This window comes from Myxocyprinus asiaticus, chromosome 16 (assembly GCF_019703515.2).
Source record: "Myxocyprinus asiaticus isolate MX2 ecotype Aquarium Trade chromosome 16, UBuf_Myxa_2, whole genome shotgun sequence".
In the NCBI taxonomy this organism is placed as follows: domain Eukaryota; kingdom Metazoa; phylum Chordata; class Actinopteri; order Cypriniformes; family Catostomidae; genus Myxocyprinus; species Myxocyprinus asiaticus.
Genome location: NC_059359.1, coordinates 20581238 through 20604917, shown reverse-complemented (window position 1 = coordinate 20604917; position 23680 = coordinate 20581238). Strand labels below are relative to the sequence as shown.

The 23680-nt window shown below is 36.8% G+C and overlaps 2 protein-coding genes across 5 annotated transcripts; one reads left to right on the top strand and one right to left on the bottom strand.

The window, feature by feature from the left end:
• The first annotated feature begins 469 nt into the window (after positions 1 to 469).
• LOC127454169 (lysM and putative peptidoglycan-binding domain-containing protein 1-like) lies at positions 470 to 3350 on the top strand. Its single transcript, XM_051721174.1, has 3 exons — positions 470 to 1241; positions 1387 to 1691; positions 1965 to 3350. The coding sequence occupies exons 1-3, from the start codon at positions 1068 to 1070 to the stop codon at positions 2110 to 2112; spliced, it is 627 nt and encodes a 208-aa protein (XP_051577134.1). The 5' UTR covers positions 470 to 1067; the 3' UTR covers positions 2113 to 3350.
• A 553-nt stretch (positions 3351 to 3903) lies between these two features.
• On the bottom strand, positions 3904 to 23241 carry LOC127454170 (tumor necrosis factor, alpha-induced protein 8-like protein 2 B). 4 transcript variants are annotated; one of them, XM_051721177.1, is made up of 5 exons: positions 23048 to 23241; positions 20898 to 21133; positions 10446 to 10765; positions 6998 to 7051; positions 3904 to 4785 (listed from the first exon to the last, which is right to left on the bottom strand). In XM_051721177.1, the coding sequence occupies exons 3-5, from the start codon at positions 10761 to 10763 to the stop codon at positions 4543 to 4545; spliced, it is 615 nt and encodes a 204-aa protein (XP_051577137.1). In that variant the 5' UTR covers positions 10764 to 10765; positions 20898 to 21133; positions 23048 to 23241; the 3' UTR covers positions 3904 to 4542. The 4 variants fall into 4 exon arrangements, with proteins under 4 accessions (XP_051577137.1, XP_051577135.1, XP_051577136.1 ...); XM_051721175.1 differs by lacking the exon at positions 20898 to 21133; XM_051721176.1 differs by lacking the exon at positions 20898 to 21133 and having other exon boundaries at positions 23052 to 23241.
• Between the last annotated feature and the right edge of the window lie 439 nt (positions 23242 to 23680).

Genomic DNA, 23680 nt, shown 5'->3' with positions numbered 1-23680 from the left:
ATAGTTTTATGGCTTGAAAGTCCTTGCAATATTTCAAAATAAAGTTTCATTTCGCTTTTGAAATGGAGAAACGTATCGCGGTCCATAGAAACAGCCTCTAATAAGGTATCTACTATAGAGGTACCATAGACATTCAATGATCAATGAGCGGTACACTGGCGAGGAGACAAGAGGCCTTTTTTATGAAATATGATGCTTCAGTGTGCTGAATAAGCTGCTTTTGTGAGGAAACAGCTAATCACTTAATGAACTGACCGCCTGTCACACTAAACAATACTTTTGGATTGAGCTATGTTGGAGTTTACTACGATAAAACAGCTGTTTTTAAGAGAAGCCACGGACAATTTTGCGACAGTTTTGTGTCAGTTTACGGCTCTCCCCATTTATTTGTATAGTATCCGCAAACGGTTACTTATTGTCGTAACGCATTAGTTGACCGTTACTATCGCTAGTAATAGAGCCTCGGAGGTTGTTATATAATGAAATAAAATAATCTCTGTTACCTTCTAGACATAGTCCGACGCCATGGCAACATAAGCTAAGCTAATGTGCTTAGAGTTTAGCTTGTGAATTTTTTTTTTTTCAGATTGCCTGAATTTAGTATGTAACGGCTACCGTAAAAATTTCCTCGTTGGGTTGAATCGTTAATGTACTTTTTTTTATTTTTTTTTATGGCTGTCATTTTTAATTTTGAAAATGCCGCTGTAATGTAAGTGAAGTTAGCTAAGTAGTCCGTCAAAGTGTTAGAATTGAATGGGGAGTACGGAAGTATAATTTCTTAGTGCTATTTAGCTAATGGTTCAGTTGAGTTAGAAGGCTTTAATCTAGTTTGTATTGTCGCTCAAGATGACCAGTTTATGCAAACAGCAGGGCGAGTTCATTACATCTGGGTTGTTTCGCGTTGTTGCTGAAACAGGATTGATTTAATACCTGCCACCATTGATTTGACGTATCAAAACATATGTTATGCTCAAGAATACTGTCATGTATTCACTAGTCGGAGATGGTGTGTTATAGTTTGTCAGGCGATTATTAGTTTAAGGCTTGATCCCGCATGAGCTCAGGCCATGTCCGCGGATAAAGCTCCCACCGGGACTCACGGCCTCCTCCGCGGCCAGCGGACTCGGTCTTATGGCAGTCTCGTGTCCTCCTCACTGTCACCCATTAGACAAAGACGAATTAAACACAAAGTTCAGCCCGGTGAGACTTTGCAAGGACTGTCACTGAAGTATGGCGTTTCTGTAAGTAAACAAAAACACGAGGAGTTCTGCAGACTTTTTTTTATTTTTTAATCTTATCTTGTAGAAATAGGTTGTAAACTTTAAGATGGATGGATTGTTATTGCATAACAATATAATATAGAATGCAGTTTCTTTTATTTTATAGATGGAGCAAATCAAAAGAGCAAACAGACTGTACACAAATGATTCAATATTCCTAAAGGAGTCCCTCTTCATCCCTGTGCTGACGGAGTCTGCGTCTTTCAGCAATGGAGTGAAATTGAATGAGGAGACAAGTCCAACACAAACACACACAAAGACTTCTGATGAGACCCATACAAGCCAAACAGACTCTGTTTGTCATGAAGAGAACACCGATCTCTCTCCAGTGGAGTACCTGAAAAAGATAGACAGCTTGATCAGTCAGTCTAAACAAGCAGCAGTGAAAACATGTCAGGAGGGAGAGAAACAGTAAGTTGGTTGAATGGATTTATGCCGGCAGTCATTTTCATAATGGCATTACATAATTCCATTATTTGTATTGTTTGGGAGATTGTCTGCCATCACTGAAGTGCTTCAAAAGATTCAGCAAGAATTCAGTGGCTGTACCATGACTCATATGTCTTTGTTTTACTAACACAATGAGTATCAGTCCATTACAAACTTGCTACAGCTATTTATCATTGTTCACCTTTGAAATCAATGAATTGATCACCTAAGCCTTTACTTTGGCTGTGTTTATAGGTTCTCCTCTATGGAACAACTCCATTATGGCAATCTGGCTTCCAGCAAAGCTTCCTCCCAGCAGGCAGTACTGGGAGCTATTCCCATTACCATCACCAAACGGACCAGGAATTTGAGGCACAGAGAGGATGAGATCTTTCAGCTCTGATCTAGGTTGCTCATTAAGGCTCTTCTGACTGTGTTCTGTGTTGTTTGCAATTTGAGAAAAACTGACCAATTTTAGAGTGCTCACTTCTTATGGCATGCCTTTAAATTGTTAGCAGTGTACATTTGATAATGGACTAATGATAGTGATTTGTAGTTGTTCTCTTATAAAACTGCTACCAAAAGCTTTAGACACGTACATGTATTAGCACCATACAACACTGCAGCCTACTGCTGTTTTTATTTTTATAATGTAATTAAAGTAATGACAGGAGTGTGGTTTTGGCACTTGCTTACTACTGCATTTGAGCAATAGAACTGTTCAGGAATGTAGCTTGAACAAATAGTACACTTGCTAATTTATATTTAATACTCCCCCACAAATACTTCATATAAGGAAGAGTAAGTTTTAGGAAAGTAAAAAGTATTTGTTCTGGGAATAGATGCCAATAGACGTCTTTTAGATACTAATTTTTCATACTTGTTAAAGGAATATTCCGGGTTCAATACAAGTCAAGATCAATTGAATGCATTTGTGGCAAAATATTGATTACCTCAAAAAATGACTTTTCCCTCCTTTTCTTTAAAAAAAAAGCAAAAATCAAGGTTACTGTGAGGCACTTAAAATGAAAGTGAATGGGCCCAATTAAAGGCAGAAATGTGAAGCTTATAATTTTATAAAATCACTTGCATTAATTCTGTTAAAGCTTATGTATTTTTTGAGCTGTAAAGTTCTTTAAATTGTCATTTTTACAGTTGTTTTAGGGTTTGTTGACATCATCATGGCAACGAAGTTATAAAATTAGCTCCAATTTTACACAGAAAAGTTTAGTAAGTGATTTTATCACACTACAATCATGTGAACAAGCATATTGTTTACGTCTTGTGGCTATATTTTTGAAATGGTGAGTATTTTAACATTTACAGATTGGCCCCATTCACTGCCATTGTAAGTGCCTCACTGTAACCCAGATTTTTTTTTTCTTCTTTTTTTAAAAGAAAAGTTGGGACAAGTCCAAACTAATTTTTGTGGTAATCAATATTATGCCACAAAAATGCTGTCAAGTGAGCTTAACTTGTATTGAACCCGGAATATTCCTTTAATGCAGTGCATAGTTTTGCACTTCAGTCACATGCTGTTACGTTTTGATCTGTTCATTTTGCAATGTGCTAAAGTGTCTAATGCCATTCGACATTTGTGATTTCCAAAACATTATAAAGACTTTTAGTTTTTGCCCTGGATGCAAGTTTATCCATCATTGGTATGTTAACTTCAAAAGCACAACACTCCATAGTAAATATAAATGCAGTAGAACACACATTAAATGCCAGAAACTCAAACAGATCTTGGTATTTGCTTGGTATCAAATTCTTTTAAAAAAATGCTGTAAATTGAAAGATTATCATTGGCATGTGGATCAAAGAAAACATATGTAACTTAAGCATGAATTGAGTTCATTTTGTTAAATGCAGAATAACATAATTGCTCCAGTATTCCACTAGTCATGTGTTTTTGTAACCTGGTCCACTTTTAAACTTTTAGAATTGTATTTTCATGCAGTTTATGAATATGAGTGCTCCCAAAACAGCGATTACAGATGTGATTACAGTTCAGTTGCTTAGTATTTTGTATATAAATTGTGTTTGTTGGCATAAGTACAAATAATTTACAGACATCAACTGTTATGTCAGATTCACTCGATGCCAATACTTAGACCTCAGATAGCCAAGGCTTGTTCTGTTCCTATACTTATCCATTGCAACACTATATGTAAAGTATATAATAAGCAATTGATGGAGCTATAAGTCATTATTTATTCAGTGGTTGTTCCACTTAAAACACAGTAGATCCCCTTAGAGGTGTTAAGTCTTGTGTTTAATAGCACTATAGGTTTGTCTACTGTGTAGTTAGTACCAAGCTTAGATTTGTATATCATGGCCACAAACTTAGGGTAACACTAGATGGCAGTGTAAAAGAGTGCTCAAATAAAATATGTGTTTGTGTGTGCATTATTTGTCCTGGGAGGTAAGCATTCAGCTCAAATATGTTTAAAATTTTTGGCATTACAGTGTTATCTAGTGGTAGAACCTCAGTGGTAGTGGTAGAACCTCAGTGGCTAAACATAAGTAGTCTAGAAAAACCTCCATGCAACAAAAAAAAAAAAAACTGTTCAGATAAAAATATTTTGATCTGAGCTCACCCAGACAGTGACAGTGGCTCGCATCAACTTGTTAACAGTATCAGGCCACTGAATTAATTTGAATATTCATTAACAGCACAGCAACACTTTTTTAAAGGTCACTGAAGTTCAGTGCCTTCAGTCAGTCCACAGTGTTCTCACAATCTGCCTCTTTCATTGCATTGCACACAGTTTAAGATCACAGGTGGCCCACCATGCCAACTTGTAAAAAGTCTGTCAGTTCTTCACTGTCCTCATAACGTCCCATCCTCCAGCAGTTTGTTAAGCCCATTGCAGATTTTGGTAAGGTGGTGCTTGAGGGGCCCAGATGGGTTGTAAAGCTGGGTGAGGAGCTCGGGGTCAGAGTAATGGTTGAAAACATGGTTGATGCGTCCATGAGATTTTGGTGTGAGGTGAATGTTTACAAGCTTCAGCAGCATGTCCCTACACTCTTTCAGGATTTCTGACATAACTGCCTTGTCAAATGTGAAATCTACCTGAAAGTGGCAAAGAGAAAAGACTTAAGTCAGCATGAAGTACATTTAATCTATATTTGACAAATCTTCCTGCAGTGTTCAGCATCAATAGTGATTTGGCTTGTTGAAATCTGGACTTTAATGGGGGCCCATTTATGCCACTCTATAATCAATAGACAAATACATAATGAATCAATTGTGGATCAAAGTAAAAGCAAAAGAAAATAATAAAAGAAATGGTTGTGGATAAAGTAGTAAAGATATCAATTTGCTAATCAATAAAGAACTTTAAAAAGTAAAATAAATTGAGAACACAAAGTTATGAAAAAGAAAATAATAAAAGTTTTATATTGCAATTTAATTATTTCTGCATTTTGTTTTTGCCAATATATAAAATAGTTTTTATTATTGATTTTAATCACTGTATCAGAAGGTGGCAACCAAACAGCAATCCTATAATTTTCAAGATGTTACATAAGATGTCGTCCGTTACCGTCAAATGCATATTGCACTCAAAGCCGGAAAAAAATGGTATCGATCTAATAAGTAAGCTAACAATCTGATGGAGAAATTAGGTCTCTGCGGAACACTAATAGGCGTTTCCCATCTGTGGGAGTTTCCAAAGCACACAGCTTTTCTAAGTTAGTGACATCTTTTAAATATATTCAGCGTTTCATTTGAGGCATGTAACAGCAAGTTAAGTGGATATCCACAAGCTTTTTTGCTGGCCAAATAATTTGTTTTACATTTGAGGTTTATTGATTGTTGTGCCAAAGCAAATGTATTCAGGGACACAATTAAATATAATGCATAATGGTGTCTACACCACTGATGCAACGGTAAACTGCCAGCAGGAGGTGAAACCACCAGAAGTGTTCGAGCGGCCATCTTAGTATGCCCGAACTCTCATAGAGCATCAATGACTGATAGGTGAAAATGCACCGTTGGAAAGAAGCATTGGTGTTGCCCATAAGGAAGCCTGGGAAAGATCTAAGTATTCCACTAAACTACACTCTCACAACTATGCTCTCACATCTCATTTATGTAAAGTAATGGAAAGAATGATAACAGATAGATTGATGTATCATTTGGAAAAAGAAAGATTCTCATCATATCAGAGTGGGTTTAAGAGTGGGAGAGATACAATGGATCCAGTAATACTGTATGTTTAGAAACTGATATCAGGAAAGCATTGATAAGAAAAGAGTCAGTGGTTGAAGTGGTTTTTGATGTAGAAAAGGCTTATGACATGTTGTGGAAAGAAGGACTGCTGATGAAGTTGGGGCAGCTGAGGAAAGGAGGAAGAATGTATAATTTGATTAAAGATTTTCTTATGCAAAGACAGATTAAGGTAAGAGTTGGGGAATCAACATCTTCTAGTGGTGTGATAGAGAATGGCACACCACAAGGAAGTGTCATTAGTCCCTTATTGTTTATAAAAATGATAAACAATGTCTTTTCAATGGTAGATAAGGGTGTTTGCAAATCATTATTTGCAGATGATGGAGCACTATGGTATAGGAGTAAAAAATAATAAGCATAATGTACAGAAAATGCATTAAGTGAAGTTAAGAAAAGGGCAAACAAGTGGGGATTTAAATTTTCGGTGGAGAAAATGCAGGCAGACAATCTTCTTCTAATAAGAGAGTGGATAAGGAATTAAAGTTGAAATTGTATAACAAGACATTAGAACGGGTCCCTACAATAAGATTCCTAGGGATGTGGTTAGATTATAGGCTTACATGGAGGGAACACAGAGAGAAAATAGTGGAGAAGTGTAAGAGAGTTTTGAAAGTAATGAGGTGTTTGTCAGGACAAGAGTCGGGGGCAGAGAGAATGGCCTTAAAAACTATATACACAGAAATGGTCAAATCAGTTTTTGACTATGGTAGAATAGCTTATGGAGCAGCATCAAAATCTCACTTGGATAAATTGGACAGAATTCAGGTGCAGGCAATGAGAATTTGTTGTGAAGCTTATCCATCAACACCAGTTTCAGCAATGCGGGTGGAGGTAGGTGAAATGCCTCTTCAAATAAGAAGGAAACAATTGACAGCAGTTTATTGGACAAACCTTAAAGGACAGGATGCAAATCATCCCACACTAAAAGTATTAAGACCATGTTGGGAGCAGGAGAAAAATAAATGTAATAGTTATCGATGGGTTGTAGGGGATATAGTAAATTAATTGGGTTTAAATAATGACTTGTATGCATCAAGAATGAATGTTTTACCAATTCCTTTGTGGATCCTGCCCCAACCAATGGTGGACCTGACATTGTTGGAAGCTAGACAAAAAGAAGGTCAGAAAGAACAGGAAGTGGGATGGGTGAGGGAGTATTTATGGTCACTTTATATAGATAATACACAGATCACAGATGCATCAACGAATCTACGTACTGGACAGGTCGAGATTGCATTTACCATTCCAAAGTTGAAAATTGTAAAGAAGAAACAGATATCTGATCAGTTATCAGTGTATACTGGTGAACTTATGACTATAATGATAGCAATACAATGGATAAGTGAAATAAATCCACAGCACGCAGTAATATGCTCAGACTCATGTTCTGCTCTGGTAAGTCTTGATGTTCGGCAATCTGAAACAAGGCAAGATATTATATTGGAAATTCTTAATCTTTTATACATTATAGTGAAGGTACAGTTTGTGTGGGTCCCTGCACATGTGGGAGTGAAAGGGAATGAGGAGGCTGATAGATTGGCTAAACAAGCAATGGAAGGGAATACAGTGGAAATGGAAATCTCACATGGTAGGTCAGAAATCAAGTCATTAATAAAAAAAGAAGATATATCAGAGATGGCAACAATATTGGGATACAGAAACTAAGGGGAGACATCTATACTCAATACAGTCAATAGTAGGGAGGGGAAGGAACTCTGGGAGGAGCAAGAGAGAAGAAAATATAATATCAAGATTGAGATTGCGGCATACTGGAATTAATAATAGTATGCAGTTAATATCGAAGCATCCTACTGGACTTTGTGAATGGTGTGGAGTCAGAGAAACAGCAGAACATGTAATTATGTATTGTAGAAAGTATTGTGATGAAAGAGAACTATTACTGGAGGAGATGATGAGGAGAACAAGAAATAACATTAAAAAGTTTGTTAAATCCAGAAACGGGAAGGTGAAAATTTTCAGTATTGTTTAAATTCCTGGAAAGCACAAGTTTATTGGTAGGATTTAAGTGATGGGAATATATGAAAGATAAAGATATTGATGGATAAATAGAAACTTTAGTAGAGTCACATTTACAAAAAAAATTTTCCTCATCCCCCCAGCCTTAGCTCTGTCAGGTCAAAAGGCAGGGGAGAGAGGATAGTTAGAGGAGGTTTAGGGATTCTGGTCCATGCCAACAGTAGATGGCAGTAATGCACTATTAAGTTGCAATCTGCCATAAAATAGAAGAAGATGACCACCGCATGGACCCTTCGCTAACGGTTCCGGCATTGTGGAAGGGCCCTTGGTGGAGGGCTTGAGTTGCTCACTTTAATTTGGAACACCCCTTCGTGTGGTGTCCCCTTCCCACAGTGCCCTTCAAGTGCGCAAAAATGCAGTTTGGAATTCGCCCTATAAATACCCTTGATTTGATTAACACAATATTAGTCCTGAAGCTAGGTGCTTTTTTCCAAAATCGTCACTATGGTGCAAAATAAACCAAACATTCTGGGGAAAGTTTAGCCACTGGTTTTTACTGAAACAACTTTGTTCTAAAAACGAACTGTTTTTTTTCATATAATGTTAAAAGTTAAAAGAATACCTAAAGGATTGAGATTTTTTTTCTTGTGGTAAATACTTTAGGTATTTATCATAGGCTATGCTAAGTGATTGATCCAAATCATTCCATCATTTACATGCAATAAAAATCCTCAATGTTAAAGGAATGTTCCGGATTCAATACAAGTTAAGCTCAATCGGCAGCATTTGTGGCGTAATGTTTTTTATTTTTTGGATTTTCTCCCCAATTTGGAATGCCCAGTTCCCAATGCACTCTAAGTCCTCACGGTGGCGTGGTGACTCGCCTAAATCAGGGTGGCGGAGGGCGAATCTCAGTTGCCTCCGTGTCTGTGACTGTCAGTCCATGCATCTTATCATGTGGCTTGTTGAGCACGTTACCGCAGAGACCTAGCACGTGTGGAGGCTTCACTCTATTCTCCGCGGCATCCATGTACAACTCACCACGCGCCCCACAGAGAGCGAGAACCACCTTCACTTAAAAAAAAAAGCATAAATCTGGGTTTCAGTGAGGCACTTACAATGGAAGTGAATGGGGTCAATAAAAGTGAATGTGGCCAATTTTTGGAGGGTTTAAACACAGAAATGGGAAGCTTATAATTTTATAAAAACACACAGTAATTCTTCTGTTAAAAATTGTGTATTATTTGAGCTGTAAAGTTGTTTAAATTGTAATTTTTACAGTCGTTTTAGGGTTTGTTGACATTACATCGTCATGGTAACGAAGTTGTAAAATTGGCTATAACTTTACACAGAAAAGGTTTTAAGTGATTTTATCAAATGAAAATAATTTTTACATGGATATCCTTTATGTCTTGTGGCTATACTTTTAAAACATTGAGTATTTTAATGTTAAAAAATTGGCCGCCATTCACTTCCATTATAAGTGCATCACTGAACCAAGATTATTATTTTATTTTTTATTTTTTTTTTTAAAGAAAAGGGTCAAAATAAATTTTTGTGGTAATCGATATAATGCCACAAATGCTGTCGATTGAGCTCAACTTGTATTGAACCCGGAATATTCCTTTAAAGTAAACAAGAGTAAAGTAGGAGATTATAATTGATAAATAAATAGATTATAGACTACAAATTATAGATAAAAAATAATTGTGGAATTTTATTCAGTGTTTCACTGGAAAAATTTAATTGGTCAGCTTACCCCCAGATAGTTCATCTTACCCACTAACCAGGAGCAACTTACCCCTAACAACAACAGTGGATGTGCAAATCAAGAGCGCATGTGTGAGGAGGTCAGCAGATACCTGCATTTGTATAACTAGAGTCTGAAAGACTATAAAAATATCTTTAAAGGCTCTAAATCCCTGAGGAGAAAGTCTAGAGAGCCTGTGTTTGCACACACAGACAAATGGAGTATACTTTGAAAAGCTATAGCATTCGACGACTGTACACATACGCTAGCGTACGCATAAAAACCAAACTATAATTTTGTCTTTAGTCAAAGGTTTGGCACGCTACACGAGACTAAATAAGCTGTCAGTGGTCATAGCTGGTTGATGATACTATCTCTCACAGTCATGTTTGCATATGTAGAGGTCACCGACAGGTGTGGTAGCTTATCATCTGATTCTATATCTGATTTTTCTTTGCAGCTTAGAGAAGCAGTTGTTGATACACATTTCATTAATTAACTTTTATTTGATCACTTAATTTATCATTGTCTAATCACCTTGTTTAGTGGCATTCATAGGCTGCCACAGTTTACGATCAATAAGTAGGCCAATTTTAAATGAACTTTACAAAGAATTGCCCTGATTACCTTTATACATGAACTCTGTTTAAAGAGAACTAACTGAGTTAGTAGTAGCTACAGTACACGTCCACCCAGACATTTAATGGAAGATACAGCATAAAACTCAAATAGCACTGCTCAAATGTGTAAGGTAGGTGTGGGTGTTGTTTACCTCGTGGAAGCTTATGGCTGTCATGGCTCCCTGGTGTAGTTTCTTTTTGAAGGTCTGAGCCAACTTTAGCTCCTCATCACTGAACCGATTGTGCCTGAAAAGGACTGCAATCTTCACCACCACTTTAATGAGGTCTTTTACCACTTTCTGGGCCTCTGAACGGTTTCCAGAGTACTCTTTTGACACGTGGTAAAGCTCATCTAAAATCTCACTGCTGTTGTCATCGATGAACATCTGCACCATAGACCTGTTGGCCATTTGGCTCAGGATCTTTTTCTGGGCTTTCAGAGCCATTTCCTTGGAGTTGAACGTCTCCATGTCTTAAGAAGAAAGAGATTAACAGTAATTCAAGATGCTGAGATTTAATATTTATTGTTGTATCTTCAGTGAAACTGAGTGATTTCATCAATAAAACATGATGAAACACGGAGAAACATGATTTAAAAGTCTTTGAATATTAAGTTGTATGTACAATGGCATATGCCTATGACTTAACACCAGTCTTTGAGATGTTTATGGCAGTGTCTCGCAACAGGTTGGTCTCAGGTCTGTTCTGATAGGGTCACAGAAAGCAGGGTAAAACAATGCTAAATGCAAATAATTCAAATGCAACTAACACTGTGCATAGTTCGGATAGCAAATTAAATAGGCTAAGCAACTTTTAAAAGAAAGAAGAAAATGCTTTCCTTGTCTTTTGTTGGTGATGTCAAAGGCTGTGTGATCAATCAAACCCTATGGTATTTTGGCTCAAATTTGCCTGTCACCTTGTAGAAGCTATATAAATTAGTTTCATCCCAACTTGGACGAGCTGTCCAATATGTCCTCATCCTCGAAACCTATGAATTAAACTTACTAAGGTAAAAGAAAACCTAACCTAGACAACATTAAACATGGGTCAAATGTAAATAAGATAAACATGGTTTTGTGAACTGAATTATTGTCTGCTGAGGGCATGAAACCATCCAAATTAAATTGTAATTTAGAAATAAATATTAAACCAATCAATAAATTTTTATGTTTAATTTTAAGGCAATTTTTTGTTATAGTGTTGGGTTGCCACTTAATGCCCAATGTTAAATCTGTGTCCTGAAGTAAAACCTGCTTTTTAAAAATATTATTTATGATTTTCTGTACATTTCCCTTAGTATTGGCTTTTCTGTTTGTGTGTTGGTAAGATTGTCAGCCTGGGAGAAGTCCCCTTTAGAGTCCCACCATAGGGAAGTCCCCTAGTTTAACACTTGCTCATCAGGGGGAAGCACCTGCCATCATTGCCACACAAAATGAGTTGTTCTCAAGACTCTTATGACATGTCATCATCAACAGCATAAAACAGACACAATGACATCCAAATATCTGTGATCAGTGTGTGTTCACATAATGCTAATTATTTCATGATAATGCAGGTGTTACAATTCCAATTGCAATAGGTATAATTAGATAAAATATAAGTTTCAGGTTTCATGAAATATCATCATTTATATGCATTTATTTTTTTCCAGTTAGGCTGTAGTCTCTAAGTATTCTAACACAGCATAGCTTAGAAGTGCCTCAGAGTTTTTGTAGTTGTTTTTTTAGTTGAACGTGCAAAGACAAGTATGAGAGAGAAGCTAATTGCATAGTACTCACAAGTTTCTACATGAATCTACAGATTGTGTCAAGACATCTATGTGCTTAGAGAAAGTCTTCCTTTCTTCAGTGTTAATACCTTTTTTCTTATGGTCTATGGATTTGAAGATTGCATATTTGTGTACTTTCTTGCATAGAGTGCAAAAAGCCAAGAGGTCCTTGTCATTGTTAAATAGCTTTTAGCGTAGCATTTATGAAAGCTATGAGCTATGTAGATTGTACATCTCTAATTTGCACAGCAATTCCATAACTAATACAACAACTGCAAAGTACATTAATGTACAAATGCACTGTGTATTCTTTTACAGTAAATGAAGCAAGACAAAAAAAGTAAAGCAAAAAGTAAAGTCAAATCTCTAGGCGGCCATCAGCTGTGTTTTGTTTTTAAATCCAATTCTGTTTTATGGAGGACCAACCTGATTAAAGTTGAATTCAGTTAGACTTCACATCAGCCATTAAAATGGGGGAAAAATGTGATCTCAGTGATTTCGACTGTGGCATGATTGCTGGTGCCAAACGGGCTGGTTTTAATATTTCTGTAGCTGCTGTTTTCCTGGGATTTTCACGCACAACAGTCTCTAGAGTTTACTCAGAATGGTGCCAAAAACAAAAAACATCAGGTGAGCGGCAGTTCTGCTGATGGAAACGCCTTGTTGATGAGAGAAGTCAGTGAGAATGCCAAGACTGGTTTGAGCTGACAGAAAGGCTATGGTAACTTGGATAACCACTCTGTACAATTGTAGTGAGAAGAATAGCATCTCCGAATGTACAATACATCGAACCTTGAGGTGGATGGGCTACAACAGCAGAAGACCATATATATATATATATATATATATATATATATATATATATATATATATATATATATATATATATATATATATATTCTGGTCTTCTGCTGTTGTAGTCTTCTGCTGCTGAAGCCCATCCGCCTCAAGGTTCGATGTCTTGTGCATTCGGAGATGCTATTCTTCTCACTACAATTGTACAGAGTGGTTATCCGAGTTACTGCAGCCTTTCTGTATGTGTATGTATATATATATTAACAACTCGAGACTTTCTCCCTTCTCAAGTATGTTTAGGAAGGGGGGAGGATACTGCATTAATTGCATAAAAAACAATTTACACGTTAAACAGAAACTATTAATCGTAGAAATTAATTTCCCAGCACTAATATATATATATATATATATATATATATATATGTCATGTGTATTCTGTTGATTCATGTCTTTTATTTTGAAATTCTTGTTCCTGTTTCATGTCATGTGTTCCTGTTTCCCTTGTCGTGTGATTTCTGTTTCTAGTATTGAATGTGATGAATGTGAGTGTAGAAGTTTATGTCAGGCCACGTTTATTGTCAAGTCAAGTTTTTGTCAAGTCAAGTTTTTAGTCAAGCCATGTTCATGTTTATATTTAGTTAGGGTTTTTGGATTTCACGTTCTGTAATTAAAACTGCACTTGGGTTCTCATCATCTTCGTCTTCATCATCATTGCCAGCAGCCAGCACACGTTACAACACACTACCGGTCAAAAGATTTGAAACACTTGACCGAAATGTTTCTCATGATCTTAAAAATCTTTTTATCTGAAGGCGTATGCTTAAATGTTTGAAATTAGTTTTGTAGACAAAAATATAATTGTGCCACCATATTAATTTATTTCATTATAAATCTAAAATGTAATTAAAAAAAAAATGTTGACTTGGACCAAATAATAAAGAAAACAGCCAATAAGTGCCCAGCATATAGGTACTGTTTAAAAATTATCCCAGGGTGATACCTCAAGAAGTTGGTTGAGAAAATGTCAAGAGTACATTTCTGAAAAATCTAGGCAAAGGTTGAGTACTTTGAAGATGCTAAAATATAACACAGTTTTGATTTATTTTGGATTTTGTTTAGTCACAACATAATTCCCAAAGTTCCATTTATGTTATTCCATAGTTTTGATGACTTTACTATTATTCTAAAATGTAAAAAAAAAAAAATAAATTATAATAAAGAATGAGTAAGTGTTTCAAAACTTTTGACCGGTAGTGTGTGTGTGTGTGTGTGTGTGTGTGTGTGTGTGTGTGTGTATATATATATATATATATATATATATATATATATATACAGTGGTGTGAAAAAGTGTTTGCCCCCTTCCTGATTTCTTATTTTTTAGCATGTTTGTCACACTTAAATGTTTCAGATCATCAAACAAGTTTAAATATTAGTCAAAGATAACACAAGTAAACACAAAATGCAGTTTTTAAATGAAGGTTGTTATTATTAAGGGAAAACAAAATCCAAATCTACATGGCCCTGTTTGAAAAAGTGTTTGCCCCACCTGTTAAAACTTAACTTAACTGTGGTTTATCACACCTGAGTTCAATTTCTCTAGCCACACCCAGGCCTGATTACTGCCACACCTGTTCTCAGTCAAGAAATCACTTAAATAGGACCTGCCTGACAAAGTGAAGTAGACCAAAAGATCTTCAAAAGCTAGACATCATGCCGAGATCCAAAGAAATTCAGGAACAAATGAGAAAGAAAGTATTTGAGATCTATCAGTCTGGAAAAGGTTATAAAGCCATTTCTAAAGCTTTGGGACTCCAGAGAACCACAGTGAGAGCCATTATCCACAAATGGCGAAAACATGGAACAGTGGTGAACCTTCCCAGGAGTGGCCGGCCGACCAAAATTACCCCAAGAGCGCAGCAACGACTCATCCAAGAGGTCACAAAAGACCCCACAACAACATCCAAAGAACTGCAGGCCTCACTTGCCTCAGTTAAGGTCAATGTTCATGACTCCACCATAAGAAAGAGACTGGGCAAAAACGGCCTGCATGGCAGAGTTCAAAGACGAAAACCACTGCTGAGCAAAAAGAACATTAAGGCTCATCTCATTTTTGCCAGAAAACATCTTGATGATCCCCAAGACTTTTGGGAAAATACTCTGTGGACTGACGAGACAAAAGTTGAACTTTTTGGAAGGTGTGTGTCCCATTACATCTGGCGTAAAAGTAACTCAGCATTTCAGAAAAAGAACATACCAACAGTAAAATATGGTGGTGGTAGTGTGATGGTCTGGGGCTGTTTTGCTGCTTCAGGACCTGGAAGACTTGCTGTGATAAATGGAACCATGAATTCTGCTGTCTACCAAAAAATCCTGAAGGAGAATGTCCGGCCATCTGTTCGTGACCTCAAGCTGAAGCGAACTTGGGTTCTGCAGCAGGACAATGATCCAAAACACACCAGCAAGTCCACCTCTGAATGGCTGAAGAAAAACAAAATGAAGACTTTGGAGTGGCCTAGTCAAAGTCCTGACCTGAATCCTATTGAGATGCTGTGGCATGACCTTAAAAAGGCAATTCATGCTCAAAAACCCTCCAATGTGGCTGAATTACAACAATTCTGCAAAGATGAGTGGGCCAAAATTCCTCCACAGCGCTGTAAAAGACTCATTGCAAGTTATCGCAAACGCTTGATTGCAGTTGTTGCTGTTAAGGGTGGCCCAACCAGTTATTAGGTTTAGGGGGCAATCACTTTTTCACACAGGGCCATGTAGGTTTGGATTTTGTTTTCCCTTAATAATAACAACCTTCATTTAAAAACTGAATTTTGTGTTTACTTGTGTTATCTTTGACTAATATTTAAACTTGTTTGATGATCTGAAACATTTAAGTGTGACAAACATGCAAAAAAATAAGAAATCAGGAAGGGGGTCAAACATTTTTTCACACCACTGTATATAGTATATAATTAACTTAGAAAATATAGGCCAAAATTGTTCTTTAAAATTTTTTAGTTTCATTTTGAGCAGATGATATTGATATTTCCTTTTTTGTTCTTTTGAAAAAATATAAAATGTTGTTGCTAATTTTAAGAGAAAGGGTTTTCTTTGCACATTGCAAGTTTTTACTCTGCAGCACCTAAATATATATTCAAATACGATAAGACAGCATTTCAGTTAAACAGTCGACCATTTGCATCATGCTGAAAAGAGCTGATATGATTTGTTATGAATGGTCAGATGTTCATGTACAGTTGAAGTCAGAAGTCTAAATACACCTTAGCCAATTGCATTTAAGCTCAGTTTTTCACAATTCCTGACATTTAATTGTAGAAAACATTCCCTGTCTTAGGTCAGTTAGGATCACTACTTTATTTTAAGAATGTGAAATGTCAGAATAATAGTAGAGAGAATGATTTATTTCAGCTTTTATTTCTATCATCACATTCCCAGTGGGTCAGAAGTTTACATACACTTAGTTAGTATTTGGTGGCATTGCCTTTAAATTGTTTAACTTGGGTCAGATGTCATGGGTAGCCTTCCACAAGCTTCTCACAATAAGTTGCTGGAATTTTGGCCCATTCCTCCAGACAGAACTGGTGTTACGGAGTCAGGTTTGTAGGCCTCCTTGCTTGCACATGCTTTTCAGTTCTGCCCTCAAATTTTCTACTGGACTGTGGTCAGGGCTTTGTGATGGCCACTCCAGTACATTGACTTTGTTGTCCTTAAGCCATTTTGCCACAACTTTGGAGGTATGCTTGGGGTCATTGTCCATTTGGAAGACCCATTTGTGACTGAGCTTTAACTTCCTGGCTTATGTCTTGAGATGCTGCTTCAATGTATCCACATAATTTTCCTTTCTCATGATGCCATCTTTTTTTGTGAAGTGCACCAGTCCCTCCTGCAGCAAATCATCCCTACAACATGATGCTGCCACCCCCATGCTTCACGGTTGGGATGGTGTTCTTCAGCTTGCAAGCCTCACCCTTTTTCCTCCAAACATAACGATGGTCATTATGACCAAACAGTTCAATTTTTGTTTCATCAGACCAGAGGACATTTCTCCAAAAAGTTAGATCTAAGTAAGGCTTTTTTATGGTGGTTTTGGAGCAGTGGCTTCTTCCTTGCTGAGCAGCCTTTCAGGTTATGTCGATATAGGACTTGTTTTACTGTGGATATAGATACTTGTCAACCCGTTTCCTCCAGCATCTTCACAAGGTCATTTGCTGTTGTTCTGGGATTGATTTGCACTTTTCGCACCAAACTACATTCATCTCTAGGAGACAGAATGTGTCTCCTTCCTGAGTGGGATGATGGCTGCGTGGTCCCATGGTGTTTATACTTGCGTACTATTGTTTGTTGAGATGAACATGGTACCTTCAGGCATTTGGAAATTGCTCCCAAGGATAAACCAGACTTGGGGAGGTCCACAATTTTTTCTTTTTTTTCTGAGGCCTTGGCTGATTTCTTTTGATTTTCCCATGATGTCAAGCAAACAGGCACTGAGTTTGAAAGTAGGCCTTTAAATACATCCACAGAAACACCTCCAATTGACTCCAGTTAGCAAATCAGCCTATCAGAAGCTGATTGGTTAATTGCCTAAAGGCTTGACATAATTTTCTGGAATTTTCCAAGCTGCTTAAAGGTACAGATAACTTAGTGTATGTAAACTTTTGACCCACTGGAATTGTGGTATAGTCAATTAAAAGTGAAACAATCTGTCTATAAACAACTGTTGGAAAAATAACTCATGTCATGCTCAAAGTTGATGTCCTAAACGACTTGCCAAAACTATAGTTTGCTAATATGAAATCTGTAGAGTTGTTAAAAAATGAGTTTTAATGACTTCAACCTAAGTGTATGTAAACTTCTGACTTCAACTGTATTTGTAAGGCCCACATCAGGTTCAGTCATACCTGACAAGTTGAGATATGGACATCTTTACCTCAATGTGATAAACAAATGAACTTTCTATTATAAACCCCTAGCTAAAGAGTAAGTTACTGTAACTTGAGGTCAAGCAAATTCATAATTTTTTTAACTCCATAGTCCTGTGATTGCGTAATTTGCATTTACCATGAGTTGAAATAGCCTCCTGTATCCTCTCTTTTGACTGAAATGTTTGTCGCAGACGAGGTAAATATTTAGCATTCCATAGATGACTTAAGCGCATGGCCTGGGGCTCTAAGTGTGAGTGTGTGTGTATGTGTGTGAACTTGTGTGTGTGTGTGTGTGTGTGTGTATGAAGATAAAGCCTAGGGGATTTACAGGAAGTGAGGAATCATGTTGTTTCACCATCCTGGAGACCACAGAAGTCACCCTGTCATAACCATGAAGCAAGTCACAGCTCAAGCCCCAATGACATCATAAAAGGGACAGGTCAAAACCTGCTTCTGAGCTACATTGCATTTCAGCTTCTAGCTGCTTGCAGCCCACTCTGTGTGTGTGCATTTTTTTTTTTTTTTTTTTATTCAGAGGGGACATACCTAACTTTTACAGCAACAAAACAAGAGTGCGGAAAGTCCTGTTTTATGTGTGAGTGGGGGAGAAATTTGTCTCTGTTTGGCTCGAGGCTAGTTGTGCATGTTTCAAAGTGATTAGGTAAAGGACCAAAGCCTATGCAGTGACAACAGGCTTTGGGGACATCATTACATTAGCAAAACCTTACTTCTCAAAGTCCCATGCCTTAAAGAATTAGGTTACCCAGAAATGAAAATTATTTTGTTATTTACTCACCCAGATGTCGTTCCAAACCCGTTGACTTTCTTCGGTGGAACAAAAAAGCTTAAAATTTGGAAGAATTTTACTGGTTGCTCTGTTCCATGCTAATTGCTCAATGAATGGGGACTGAGGCTTTCAAGCATAAAATAGGACACAAAAGCACAATAAAAGAATCATAAAATGATCCAAGTCTTCTGAAGCCAGTGGCGGGCCATGCATTTAAAGTCTAGGCCTTCAGCGTGATTCATGCCATTAAGAAAACACAGTTTCACAATGAATAAGACACACTATGCCTTTGGGCATCAGACATTATGTCACAGCTAACTAATAATACAAAATGGAGTTAATTAACAGAGGTTCGGGAGGAGCATGTTAATTTTAATCTGACATATCACAGCCCACGAGCAGGAGTATATAAGCCGCTGCTTACCTGCTTCCTGTGACAACTCTCCTGACATCCCACCTCCACCCCATCGCCACCTATTCTCTAGATTCATCATCTAAATAAGTAAAGTCCAGGGGGGTAATCAGGACTCGAGTCGAGTCTCGAGCTCCGAGCCCTCCAGTATACGGACAGCAAGCAAATATGTTTACTGCTTCAATATAAGATTACATTAACATACTAACTACTAAATTGACATTTTAAAAACACGTCCATGCACAAAAGCCAGAACTTGAAACGACACTTAATGCTCAAGCAAGCCTAATTTTAACTGTAGCATGACTGTTTTGTGAAATGAACGTCCCCCAAACAGACATTCAAAAATCATAATTTTTCATATGAATCTACCAAGGAGGTCTATAATACCTGGAAAAATCTATCTAATAATATTTGCGATTTAAATGTTTCGTCAGGGTACATGGTTATGCTGCGTTCCATTCAAGTTGGATGAGGGATATTCCTACTTGATATCTCCAACCATAAATGCATTCTATTCCCCGATATTCGGAAGATGACGTTTAAGGAAACAAAACTGCAATGCTCCCGTTAGCTTAACAGGGGTTTCACTCTCATTAGAGATGTCTCCTAGCAACCCAGCTGATAAACAATGCTACAGCGCTAGCATTTGTGCTACAGGTGTACGATTATCAAAAAAGATTATAATGTTTTATACACCTGTTTCTGCAGGCGTTTGTTAAATAAGGTTTAATATCATGTAATGTGGAAACAAACTCATTTATCGATATTACTTAATAAAGTGAATGTTTATCACCAGGGTTGGGGAGTAACGGAATACATGTAACGGGATTATGTATTTAAAATACAAAATATAAGAAACTGTATTCCTCTACAATTACAATTTAAATAATTACATAACTTAAATAGTTACATTCAAAAATTATTTTGATTACTGAAGAGATTACTTATTGTCATTTGTTTCATTTAATATTTAGTCCTTTCAGATGGAAAACATTTATACATATAAATGATGAGATCCAAAGTGCATTTGAAAAGCGGTGAAACACTTTCTTATTATGTGTTACATTCATACGAGCAGACGTAAGTATGAAGTAAGTTTGGAGCAGAAGAAATAGAATTGTCAGCTTTACGCTAAGATAAAATGCTATTTTTAGCCATTTTACATGCACGTTACCAGGCACGATCATATTTTTTTATCAAGAAAATTCTTGTTGGATCATAATTTCTTTATTTCTAGTAAGACCTTTGATATTAGGGCAAAAATCATATTCTTGATAAATTTTTTTTTATTGTTTTCCTGTAAAAATATCTAAAAATCCTTAAAACAAGATCAGTTTGATGAATCTTGTTTTAGAAACAACACTGCATAAGATAATTAGGTTTTTCAGAGAATGTATTTTTAACATGTGTATTTTGTCTTACTGTACTGGCAGAGTTTTTAGTCAAAACAAGTGAAAAAATCTACCAGTGCTGAAGCAGTAATCCAAAGTATTTAGAATATGTTACTGACCTTGAGTAATCTAACGGAATACGTTACAAATGACATTTTACAGCATGTATTCTGTAATCTGTAGTGGAATACATTTCAGAAGTAACCCTCCCAACCCTGTTTATCACTTACTTTGTATATCTCCCTCAGTATCGACATGTTTGAGTGACATCATGCCCCTGCATCTAAGCAAAATCGGAGTTGAGAATTTCTGCACGAGCCTACAGGTTGTAATTCTGACTTAAAGATGCATTCCATTGCACTTTTCCTAGTAGGAAGTTGTAAAATTTGACTTTCTGAATTGAATAGAACGCAGTACTACTTTTCAAAACTTGATCCGACACTGAATGCTCCAGCAGCTTAATTTACACTTAGAAAACTCCTGATGTTGCTATAACAATGCAAAAAGCACTTACCAATTTACTTGAAGTGAAAATCAGTCCTCCTTTCCTGTTTAATAAATTAAGCAATCACACAATGCAGAACATCTCGTGTTTTTAAATCCATAAGGATCTCTTTGTCAATGGTGATGTGGCAGTGACAGCCGACTCCTCAGTAAAATCTCCTGCTTTTCACTCTTGAATTATGTACATCACTTAAAGCGTGATTGCGTCACTCAAGGCCAGTTAGAAGGTCTCGACTGGGACATATCCTAAAGATCACACCCACCAAGAACAAATAAATCAATCTGATTGGCTGATGAATCTGACAATCTGACTTTAGTTGCTCATTCATTTGCACTGTAGAGGGATTCTGTGGAAATTCTGAAGGCCTGACGGGGTGGAGCTCAGACTCACGCGCTGCTTCAGCTAACAAGCTCAGCTTCGGGCATGCGATTTTTGAAACAGTTGTCACACTTTGCTTGTAAGCATCAAGGAATAAATTCTGACTGGATAAACTTTTCATTTTTCTCTGTTTGTTTGTAGATTAATTAAGAGTGGGAAGCGATTAAAAATACATAGGCAAAAAGGTGATTGAGAATGAAAGGATGAAAAATATGTATTTATTTGGCATGTTAGGCCAGCAAAGAAGGCTTTGCTGGCCCTGAGAATTCGCCACTGTCTGAAGCCATACCATAGCTTTGTGTAAGGAATAGACTGACATTATTTACTAATAATCTTGCTATTTGCCCTAGATTACCTTTGCACATTCATTAAAGTTCATGAGAGAAGTGGCGATGTCTGAATGATTCGAATCACATTCTCGAGTTCAGTTCTGATTCCATGATCCTGTTGCAGATGATCAGTGAATAGTACCTTAAATTTTGGCCTGTTCCTTACTGGAAACTATGAAATTACTTAAAAAGACTTGGAATATAGCACACAAGTCCTTTGGACCACTTTTATAAACACTTTTTGTGTCTTTTTTGAAGCTTAAAGTTTCAGTAATTGCATAAAAAACAGCAGACAGCACATTTTCTCAGAATTTCTCTTTTGGTGTTCCACAGAAGATATAAAGTCATTTGGATTTGGAGAAACATGAGGGCGAGTAAATGATGAAAGAAATGACCTTTTCCAGAACTATTCCTGTAATGTGTCCCCCACTTTTTAGATCATTTCAACACCCCTGTCTACACTAATACAGCTGTCTTTGGTGCTTATTGGTGGGTGTTTGTAATGTGTTTCCCTCTCACTATCTCAGCACAGCACACGAACAGTGAGATCTGATGTGGTGACATCACTTATTGTGCTAAATTTACCTTATTAAACAATACTACCTGTCCCTTTACAGTTTACTTTGCTGACATTTGTATTGTATGTTTGAGTAAAACTTCCAGTGTATTGGCTCCATTTCTAATGTTAACAGTCTTTTGCTTGTATATGACACTTTCACGCAATCTCAACAGTTGTTTTGTGAGGTGACCAAACCATGTGCATAACTGATTGCAAAGGAAGTGAAACTCCTTGTTTGGCACAGCTTTTACCCTGACATTTTTCAGTTAAACACATAAGAGCTAATCTCTCCTGACTGTCACTGCCCCAATAAGACTCACAAACTCTCTGCTACTGTGAGTTCAGTGAGATTTGGATACTGTTGACCCTAGATAATTCAGTGTGTGGAGGTATGATGGAGTTACAGAGGTATCATACGTTTTATTTAATTAGAATCGAATCTAAAGTGTGCTTTCTTTAAATCGCTGTAATCTAAATGGCTGAAAGTAATTTAAAAAGACTGAAGATACAGTATAACGTGATTTATGAACGGTCCACCCGATGAAACATCAACTATCCAAGCCTTTTATATGTTTAACATGGGAGTGGTTGAACAGAAAAACAGGTTTCAACTTAAAATGATTGTCTACATACTTCCATGTTTTTTTAAAGTGGACACTTTCAACCAAAGCAAATCTGATAATATTACAAGTAACTCTATTGGTGATGAGATAAAAAAAAGAAAAAGATATCGGCATCCTTTTATAACAGCCCCTTTAACAGTGTGCTAGGTATTTAAGTATATAAGGTCACTTTAAGTAAAGTCAGCTCTTTCTTTGCCTATGTGTACAGTATCACAGTTGTTTTAAATATGATGGAGAAGAGGGCAGAGGTCAAGACCTAGGAGAACTCACCTGCCTTTTCTCTAGTTCACTCTTCCACTTCCTTTCAAACTCTCTCTCCTTCACCTGTGCTCAGATCAAGTGGTAAAAATCCACTGCTTGACTGATGAAATAATCTCTCTGGACAGATAAAAGCAAACCAAAATCCTTTACACAAACACTATCTTGTGCTCGCACAACTGAAACAAAATAATTTGACTTGTACTTCCTCGAGGAACTAAATGTATAAGACACACCCCTGAGTGTGCCTCTCTCTCTCTCTCTCTCTCTCTCACTCTCACTCTCTGTGTGTGTGTGTTAGCTGCTGACAAGGTGCATCTGCTTGCCCTAACAAGTGCAACCCTTGTAAAGAATTCAGCAGTAATCCTGGATGCGGCCCAGTGAAAGGGTAGGTTTAGTCTCTTTGTGATCTGGTATGCAGCCACTGTAATCATTATCATTGCATGTCTTTTTCACTTAACATAATCATTATATATATATATATATATATATATATATATATATATATATATATATATATATATATATATATATGTATATATGTATATATATATATATATATATATATATACTTTGCAAAAGTTTTAGGCACTTGTGAAAAATGTTGCATAGTGAGGATGTCTTTTAGCAACTGATGTCATACAA

Coding starts and splice junctions, on each gene's coding strand:
- LOC127454170 (XM_051721177.1), bottom strand. CDS start 10,763: ATGGAGACGTTCAACTCCAAGGAAATGGCTCTGAAAGCCCAGAAAAAG. Junction 7,052..10,445: donor CAGCCATAAGCTTCCACGAG/GTAAACAACACC, acceptor CTTTTTGTCTAG/CTTCCAACAATGTCAGGTCC. Junction 4,786..6,997: donor CAGGATCCACAAAGGAATTG/GTAAAACATTCA, acceptor TGCCACTTTCAG/GTAGATTTCACATTTGACAA.
- LOC127454169 (XM_051721174.1), top strand. CDS start 1,068: ATGTCCGCGGATAAAGCTCCCACCGGGACTCACGGCCTCCTCCGCGGC. Junction 1,242..1,386: donor CACTGAAGTATGGCGTTTCT/GTAAGTAAACAA, acceptor TTTATTTTATAG/ATGGAGCAAATCAAAAGAGC. Junction 1,692..1,964: donor TGTCAGGAGGGAGAGAAACA/GTAAGTTGGTTG, acceptor CTGTGTTTATAG/GTTCTCCTCTATGGAACAAC.